The sequence below is a fragment of the Aythya ferina genome (assembly GCF_964211825.1).
Source record: "Aythya ferina genome assembly, chromosome: 3".
NCBI classification, from domain to species: Eukaryota; Metazoa; Chordata; class Aves; order Anseriformes; family Anatidae; genus Aythya; species Aythya ferina.
The window spans coordinates 56784561-56794300 of record NC_140298.1 but is presented as its reverse complement, the minus strand read 5'-3'; the positions used below and the strand labels follow the sequence as shown (position 1 = coordinate 56794300).

Here is a 9740-nt window from a genome sequence, read left to right as displayed (position 1 = left end):
AGACACAGTAAGAAAAGAATGAAAAGATCTTCTTGCCTTTCTGTTGGTATCCCCCAGCATATATCCATATAAAGAATTTTTCACTGGTTGATCACAGCATTGTTTCCCAGACTTTGATGATTTTTTTCCTCTTACGCATATTGTGCAGAACAGAGCATGCCATGTTAACTTGAGACAGGTCTTGCAAGGTAGCCTGCAGTCACTCACTCTGAGACAGAGACCTTAAAATCACTTTAATCCATGCACACAAATTCTATTGCTAAGCAGCAGCATGACACACATCAGATATCAGGCTTCCGCAGCTATGGCAGCAGTAGATTAATTACCTCAAAATTACAAAGAGAACATTAACATCATTCTTTTCCATATTGGTCTTGAAAGTAAATATTCGTTCTTTTCATTTTTTCACTACATGCAAATGGTGAATTTCCAGTGTCTTGAACCTTTTTGTAACATCTTGTGTTAATACAGTTTAGCAACATGATGATTAGCCACACTGTGGAAGTTAGCAGGAAATATCTGCAGCTGTTAAAAAGATGTCTGTTATACTTACAAAGAATTTGTTTCAACAGTGATATTAGGCTTCATAATTGATTTAAAAGCATTGTCTTCAGAGAAGTAATCTCTCTCCAAGTACCCACCCTACACCAAGTAGTTTTGCTATTGATTAAAGGCAGATGTGGCACAGTGAGCTGCTACCAGATAAAGATGCCCATTTTCTCAAGAGCAGTTGGCCTGCAGTTTGCTGCTCTGCAACTCTGAGACAGTCTCCAGAAGAAAAGTCCTACTTTGTCATCCAGAAAGTCTTAACTGCTTGTTATCCCCACAGCACAACACTGTCATTTCTAACCAGGTAGTGTTTGGTTTTGGGATCCTGAAGTAGCAAGGATATTGCTGTGAAAGGGAAAGTTCCTTCAGGAAACACTTTCTACAGTTCTTGTTCTCTCTTGCAGCAGGGGGGAGCTCTGCCTTGGTATAAAATCTCCCCAGTTGCATTGGTTTTGTCTGACAAAATTTAAGCCACTTGGTGGGGTACCATCATATATTTCCCCAGAAATGTGTGTACATATATATATATATATATATATATATATGAGTTGTTATATATGTGCTTACATAAATACATATATGACTAGTTTTCCTAATACAAAACAGCTTCTGCTGGTTTGGATATCAAGAGCAAACTGAGAACAGAGAATTAACAAAAAGCAACAGCTCAATGAAAGCATGACAAGACAAAAATCCTTTTTTTTTTTTTTTTTTTTTTTTTTGCTCCACTCCCAGGTTCTGGAATCGCAGGCACTGCTGTTACCTTCCAAGTAGGGAAGAAAGATTAAGTTTCCAACATAGCCGGAAGATACACACTGCACACAAACAGCAGACTGACATCTTCCAGATGCTATTGCCTTACTGTGTACATCACGTACACAGTGAGTCCAATATGCCCAGGAGATATTGAGCGTAATTGTCAATTGATCTGCACCTGCACAGCAAGTCCAATGCATTTTAGATGCACAAACTTCATTGCGCCTGTGATGTAAATGCATGAGTACAATAAATCCAGGTGACAAAAACTTTCAGGTTTATTGCCCAAGCACAAACTGACTGTACATAATAGAGTAAGTCTTACATGCATCAATACATTGGACTCATTGCAAATGCAACATAAAGTTGTTCTACACAACCTTTAGACATCCTGAAATAGAGCAGGTGATTGCTACAGAAAACAGCAGGGCACCTGACTGCAAGTCTGGGAGGAGAGCTGGCATGTACCTCTCCCGCTGCCGCCAAGTGCCCTGGGGGGATCCATCCTGTGCACCAGACCCAGAGGCAGGGTGGAAAGCAGAGCAATACCTGCTCAGAGCACAGAGTCCTGGATGTAGAGGAAAGGCCTAGCGTGCACAATACTGTTCGTACTGCACACCTGTGAGCTGCAGCTGGCCATGGTGATGTGGCTAACCCAGACCCAGCAGATCCTGTGCCCATGGTCAGTGCCTGGAAGTTACAGTGAAAGGAAGGCTACAGCTGTTTGTTTATAAGGACAGATGATAAAAATTGACCAGAATGAGTGAATATTAATGTTCAGTACAAAGTTCATGAAAAATTGGGATTTTTTTTTTTAATAGGAACTTGTTTTTAAGTACTATTGCATGCTAACTGCATTAAAAGATTCACTATGTCAAGTCTTCTCTTTCTCCATCCTTCCTAACCCTGCCAGTACAGATCCGAGGAGTATTGTGAAAATCTGGGATTTCTTTTGTGACCTTGTGCTTTGCTGTTTCCCTTGCTATCATTTCAATGCTTTGATACTCAGCTCCGGTGCAGTACCATGTTCTTCAGATTTCAGTGGAACAATGCAACTGCAGATCACCAGCAAATAGTGCAAACTACCATCTTCCCAAAGCGGTGCCCAGGACTGAGGTGTGGGCCAGCACAGCCTGTGTGAGCAGCATACAGAAATGTATGTTTGCATGCTTCAGAAAGAAGATGGATCAGAGACGCATGGACTTTACCCACCTATCTTCTATCCCAAGAGCAGAGAAAAACGGCACACTTTAACTGTCTTGGGTTCTGCACTGGCAACCCTGGGACACAGCACGGAGGTTTGTTTCCCACAGTCACGCAGGCAGGCCTGCCTGTGCTTACCCCATCCACCTACAGATGTGCACTGTGCGTGTGACCCCAGAGATGCTGCGAGGAGGCTGCGAGCACCGCGGCTGCTGTCCCTAGCACGGCACCTCCCCAGCGCTGCCCTGAGCCCCCTGGGGGTGCCACCGGGGCTGCGCACACCCCCTGCGAGGTGAGCTTGCTTGAGGTCTGCGCACCCCAAAAACCGGCGAGGCGGGGGCAGCCCCTGCTCCTGCCCCTGCCCCTGTCCCTGTCTCTGTCCCTGTCCCAGCGGGGAAGCTCCGCGCGGCCCCGAAGTTTCCCCGAGTTGTGCCGAGAGAGGCAGCTCCCTGGAGGGGGGGATCACGGCGGAGGAGGAGGAGGAGGAGGAGCGGATCGGCGCGGTCCCGGCCGCCGCGGGCGGCGTGTGCGGGGGCGGGTGTGGAAGAGAGGTGGGCAAACAGCGATGACCTTTGTGAGGAGCCCGTGAGGGAGCGGGGCCAGAGGCAGAGCGAGCGGCAGCGGGGGAGGATGGTGGCTGCGAACCGGAGGAGAACCGCCCCGTAATGTCACCATGTAAGTCCCTTCTTCGGACCCGGGCGGGGGCTGCCGCCCGCGGCGCTCGGGGAGCGCGGAAAACCCCGCGGGCTCCTTCGTCGTCGGGCGAGAAAACCCGGGCCGTATCCGCTGGGCTCCCCGCTCCCCTCCGCGCAGTAGGTGATGAGTAATGTCAGGTCTGAGCCGCGCGGATAGGTAGGGCTGAAGGAATGGGGAAACGAGAGTTTCACCTCGGCGGCGGAGAGGGCAGGACAGCCCCGGCTCTGCCCCGGGCGGGCTGCGGCTGCTGACGGTGTGCCCCGCGGGGTCCCGGGCGGCTGCTGCCTCTCCTCGAGCCCCGTAATCCGGCTCCCAAGACGTCTCCCGTCAGTCGCTCCCTGCTTGGAGGCAAGTAGCGAAACCCTCGGCCCCGCTGCCTGCCGTGCCCGCCGGTGCCCGAAGCACCAGCCCGGCCGCAGCCCCGCGGCCGCTCACGTCGAGGAGCCCCGGGCACGGCAGGCGCCGGTGCCAGCCCCCCAGGTGCGCCGACAACACGAGCAAGGAAAGAGGGCGAGGGCGAGGGCGGGCCGGGCAGGCTCCACAAAACCTTCCCAGCCCCGCCGCTCCTCCCTGCAGCGCTCGGCGGGCTGCGGAGGCAGCGAGGGGCTCCGCTGCTCTACCGTCCGTCTGTCTGTCCGGCAGGCCGGCCGCCTGGCCCTGGGCAGGCCTTGCAGTGGCCTCTGGGTGCCTTCCCCAAAATGTTTTGCCTTTGCTGACACGCTCCCGCCGAAGGTACTGGCAGCTCTGGGGTTAGGCGTGTCGGCGGTGCGCTCACGGCCAGGTGGGAGAGGACCTGTGGCTGGACGTGAAGGGGAGCGGGGCAAGGGGGCAGGGGCAGGGCTTTGGGCGGTGTGCGGGGAAATTGAGGCATAACTGAGAAGTGGTTCCTGAAGAGCTGGCGCTGCGGTGCTGCCCGGCTACATATACTCAGCAAATGGGTTGCCTGCAACTCGGAAAAGTTCCTTTTGGAAGGCAAGCCAAGGTGCTGAGATGGGGCTTAGTACAGCTGGCATTGTTTAAATTACATGGCAATGTCATTTTCTTCATTTCAGTCGATGAGCGTGAGGGTGTTTTCTAGGTTGACTGTAAGAACAATTAGAAACATGTCAGGCTTAACAGAATGAAAGTTTCAAATGGCATTGTGTAATTAATCTTTCAAAAATCTTTTAAAGTGAGGGTTTCAAAATTAAAATCAACTCCTGGGCTAATCTGCAGGAACTGAAATGTGAGTTGTAATCGCCTTCACTTGTAGTTCTACGTAAGAGTGATTAAGCTTAAGATCTTTTTGTTTACAACCTATATAAAAATTGTGAAATTGATGTTATCTGTCTTTTTAATTTTAAACTGTCAGCAACATTTTTTCTTACCAGCTTTAGACATGTCAAAGACCAAAGAAAGTCATGTCACTCTGCCTGCGGCAGTATTCACATCCCACTGTGGGGAACTTTGCGAAGCTTTGAACAAGGAAGATGGTGTATTCAAATATCTGTTCCATGATTTGAGACCATGCAGTATACAAATAATATGCTCCAGGATTATTCACATTTTGTGTGTATTTTCTTGCAGAGCTGTGTACTCCCTAAAAGGTGATGAAGTTGCACTAGCTGACAAGTGGCACATAGAATTTTGTAGTTAGATGAAGCAATGCTCCCACTAATTTAATCTTTAACTGAGTTGTTATCATCCATATATGGTTTAGATAAATTACATGTCTATTTTGCTCTTCTGGAATGAATTGTGAATAAGTCCATTGTCTCCCTATGTTATAGGAAATGAAAGTAGCTGTGGACTGGACTATTGGATTGGTAGCTAGAGCGCATAGCTGGCCTTGTCACAGTGTCAGCAAGGCAATAATGCCAGTTCATAGAAAACTTGGTAGTTCTTCTGTAAGACTCCATGGAAGGACACTTTCTAATTATTATTTTTTTTTTTTTTTTGGGGGGGGGGGCGGTATTAAATAGATTGCTGTCATGAAGCTACATCAAACTATAATGGATATACCTCTACCATAGGTGTTTTAATAGTCCCCAAATATACTCAGTAATATGTTGTTCTGCTTCTTTTTTTGACAACATATGATATGTTCAGAGCTGCTAGCTTGTTACCAGTGGGGGACAGAACAGGGCTTTTTCAGTTACATTGAAATAAAATAGGGGGGAAACAAACAAACAACCAAAAACATTGTGGACTATGTTAATCAATTTTAATGTATCCAGGGTTAAAGATGGAAAAAATCTGCAAGTGTTCTGAAACTGGGTCATCATCTTTATTATGGATTCCTTTGCTTACTTAACTTTTTGGTGTGTTTTAGTATGTTGCAGTTCTCATGTCCTGTCTCTGTCTTTCTCTCATATTAAAAGACAGAATACTTCATTTTAATACTGTTTAAGAGAAGAACACAAAACTGAAAGGGTCTCTTGTGTCATCAAGTCAGTGCTGTTGCACTAGTCAAATGTTATCAAATCATCCCTTGATAAGCTATAAGCTAGTCCACAACTGTTTGCTAATTTTTATGTTAAATTATTCGTATGGTGTTTGGGTTCCACTCTAGACATTAACACTAATAATCAAGAAAATGAGGTTTATAACAAACATAAGCATAGTGGGTATAAACAAGTGAATAACATTTGCATTTTCTTTTTTCTTTTAAAATTCCTGGCAAGTATTTACTAGTTGCTTTGACTTCTTTTCATAGTTACATAACTATCAGAGAAGGATTTGGGTATGGAAAAAGCCTTTTTCTTGACAGAGTGTTACCTGACTTCCATCCATGACAAATTTTTGTATGAACAAAAGTTTCATCACAGTGTAAGACTGCACATCACAGTGTAAGACTGTGAGCAGCCAGGTTTCTCAATTTTGTATTTTTGTCTATGCAAGGTCTCAAAAATGTGCACATAAGTGACCTTCTTGCTCACATATAGCACTCTGCTACAGGTTATGCTTTGTACCATGGATAACCAAAAGTCTTCTCCAAAAGAAACAGATCTGACCCATAGTGCCTGCATTAGTCAACTGCTTTGGTAGCAAGTTTATTCTGTGGTCTTTCTTGTTTGAGTTTGATAACCTTTTATTTTAGCCATCTGAAATAATGTCATAAATAAAATTGTTTTGTCCTTTAGCAATACTGAATGTAAGTGGAGGAGATGGCTTTGCTACTTTTTCATATTTATTTGTTCATTTTGGTGGAGAAATGTATATTTTTATAGTGATTGTGTAAATATCTTTTTTAAGCCTTTTTAAGCCTTTTCCTCTGGGGAAAAATCTTTATAGTCATTCCTTTCTACTTTTCTCCACTTATTTATGCTCTGTTCTGTTGTTGATTATCCATGTTCTTGAAATCTTTCTTGACTTGTGCTTTTTACAAAAGTGAGGATGAGGAAACATATTGTAAACTAACGTGGAGTACTGGCTTATGAGTGTTACCACAATGCAAGTAAACATTAGCAAACACAAATTGGCCAATTTAAATAATAGTTCGGTCAGACTAACACAGAATCTCAGATTCTTTAAGAAGGGCACTAAAGGCAATGTGACTGGGTAGATGCACTCGAAACCTAGGCAGTAGAAACTCACTGGATTACTTTTTTTCTTGTGTACATCAAAAGTTGTGCATTGGATTCTCCAGCTATTAAATGAGAAACAAATGCATCTGGGAGCATATGTATGCATGCTGTGTATGTTCCGATGTGTATATAACTGTTTGTGACTTAAAAGGACTTCTGTTCAAAGTAAGTTTTCTAAATTAATATTAAGGGCATTGTGGATTTATGAATTATATACATTGAACAGTAACTGTTCCCAAAGCTCAGCATTCTGTTGTCTGAGATTTTAACAGAGATTTATAGGTCATTAAGTTGAAGAACAATACTTCCATTGTTGGATAATCTGGTTATTTTTTGTGTCTGGCTTCATCAAAGAGATTCTTGTATTTCAGAGCCCAGTGTGTTCAGTGCTTGTCTTCAACACTTGTTAAGTTTGACTTTACAATATCTTAGAGAAATAAATCAGCTTCAAATTCCAAATTTGATACAAGTACCCATAAAGAACTGGACTTCTTTTGTAATCAGATGCTTTTGCCATGTAACACTGCACTGAAGTGAAAGCTGACTGACTGCTGCAGTCAGTTGAAGTGTCATTTACCTGGGCCCATTGGCATCTAGCCCATAGGAGCTGTTTAATGAACTACCACTTTTAAAACTGAAACATAAGTTGTTCCTTTACAATGGTTTATCTTTCTGCATTAAGTTTGGCTTGTCTACTTTACAGAACTTCACTTTGGGAAGCAACAGTAGCCGATACTGGGAAAAGATTTACATTTGCCCTCAGGTTTCACTAGCAGGTTCACAGCAGCCTCTGTGGAGCAGAAGACTGTTTTCCCAAGTTTAGGAAAAATAAGTTTTCTTGCCACTGAGTGTGAACTCCTCTGTACTTTCTTTTACTTACCTCTTTCATGTTTCCAGCCTGATAGATAATACCAGTGGCACTTGCAAACAACTTTCTCCTTTCTATATTTAATACGCACTATCCTGGAAGATATTTGTGTTAATCAATGTTTCTTCATGACTACTTATTTGTGGTTCTTCATCATGTACTGTTGCTGGCCACAGACTTATGAAATATTTGGGGGATTCTGCTAAAGATTTTCCTCCAGTATTACTAGGTAATATCTCACTGTACTAAAGTCAGTTACTGGTTGTCATTGCCAAATAGGAGTTGGAAGGAGTTGGTCAAAATAATTTGTGTTGTTTCACAATTCGTTCCTTGCTTGTTGAATAAAATGAGACAGGAGTGTAATAAAGCACTATTCATTTTGGATCTGACCAGATTCATTACAAGTCTCCTTTCTTGTTTCCCCTTCTGCACACTATGAAGGAATCATTTTCGTTTAGCAATTTAAGGTCGTATACACTACAAGTCAAAGAAAACTTTAACTTCAAGTTATAAATAATAATGATTTTTATATAACTGCATTAGTTTTGCTAAATAATAAACTTGTCCTTGACTTCACTGGCAACACAGATGAGCCCCTAGATTTAGGCAAAGTTTCAGGATTTTCATTAAAGCTGTCGACATAAAATATTCTAGCTATCAAAATACTATCAGTGAAAAATATTGAAAGACTGGTCAAGAGCAGAGGGAAAATCTCACACAGTATCTTTGTATAGTTAATAACAAATAATAACAAATACGCATGTATTGTATATACATTTAAACAGCATAAACATATTTGTATATGTAAATTATGCAAATTATATACATTTGCAAAAGTTTTATTTTACTGTTTATCCAATTTACATAATTTACAATCTCAAAAAAAAAAACAAAAAAACAAAAAAAAAAAACCACAACCTCACCTTCTTTGATTCTTTTACTGAAATATCACCACATCTGTCTGCTTAGAAGCCTGGTGATAATCAGTCTTCCACCTTGTTGTCTGTTAAGGACCAGACAACATTTCTGACCCTTTGTAGCAAGTGTGGAAACTTCCACATGTGGTCAAGCAATACTAGGGCCATCCAAAATGTTCAGGTGCTACTGTATTTGCTGCTAGTTACTAGTTTAACTAATAACAGTATTTTCACATTTTCTTGGTTTCTTGTAAAGCTTCCTGAATTATTGCTTGATTTTTTTTTTAATTATTTTTTTCCCACAGGATGTCTCATATAAGTGAGATGTGGTGTTATCACTGGAAATGGAAGCTGCAGCACTGTGTCTACTTTTTTACCGTGTATATTATATGCATGCAGCAAGCAGGTAAGTTAGCAAATTATCTTCCTGCTTACATAAATGGTCTAGGTGCCTGTCTGCTGACTAAAGATTATGCTAATATATGACTGAAATATGTACAGTGTAACATTTTGATTAAAATTATGTATTATATTTTTTGTATTATATATTTGTTGTTTTGATTGGTTGTGCCATCTTTATTGCTACTGTTCAATTTTCTTGCTTCTTTATCATTTGGTTGTTATTCTTTGTTATTTTTTCTTTGACTTTGTACTCTTAATTCATTCATCTTTCTTTTCTTCTGCTTTTATCTTGTCAATACCCACATCTCTCTTGAATTTCTCATGGTTGCTGAAATATTGCAAGTAATTGTGTAATTCATTTTCCACAGTAAAGTCTGTGCCTGTAGATTATGTATTCAGTAATCCTTCACTCCAGTTACTGTTGAAAACTGTAAAATAACTGTAATGTGCTTATTATTTTAAAACTCTTTTAAAAAGAATTAGCCTGCACCCCAGAGGGGAAAGGCAGGGCTTGGGAGAATGATGAACTGCCCACTGTAGGAGAAGATCAGTTTCAGGACCAGCTAAGGTGTAAAAGTCAATTGGACCTGATGAGATAAATGCATAAACTCCTCAGGGGTCCTGAGGGAACTGGTGGATGAGATTGCTAAGCCACTGTCCATCATATCCGAGAAGTCATAGCAGTCCAGTGAAGTTCCACTGACTGGAAGAGGGGAAACATAACCCCCATTTTAAAAAAGCTAAAAAAGGAAGACCTGGGGAATTGCATGCCAGTCAGTCTCA

The 9740-nt window shown here is 42.4% G+C and overlaps 1 protein-coding gene across 6 annotated transcripts in view; it reads left to right on the top strand.

The window, feature by feature from the left end:
- Positions 1 to 1288: 1288 nt before the first annotated feature.
- Positions 1289 to 9740, top strand: part of ADGRG6 (adhesion G protein-coupled receptor G6) — a 112629-nt gene continuing 104177 nt past the window's right edge. Inside the window, exons 1-2 of one of the 6 annotated variants that reach the window (XM_084515870.1) lie at positions 1289 to 3183; positions 8861 to 8961. In XM_084515870.1, coding sequence (XP_084371996.1) covers positions 3182 to 3183; positions 8861 to 8961 — 103 coding nt within the window. In that variant the 5' untranslated portion in view covers positions 1289 to 3181. Of the gene's footprint in view, positions 3184 to 3726; positions 3937 to 8860; positions 8962 to 9740 lie in introns of those variants that run through there. The other 5 variants (XM_084515873.1, XM_084515872.1, XM_084515874.1 and 2 more) reach the window with 5 other exon arrangements.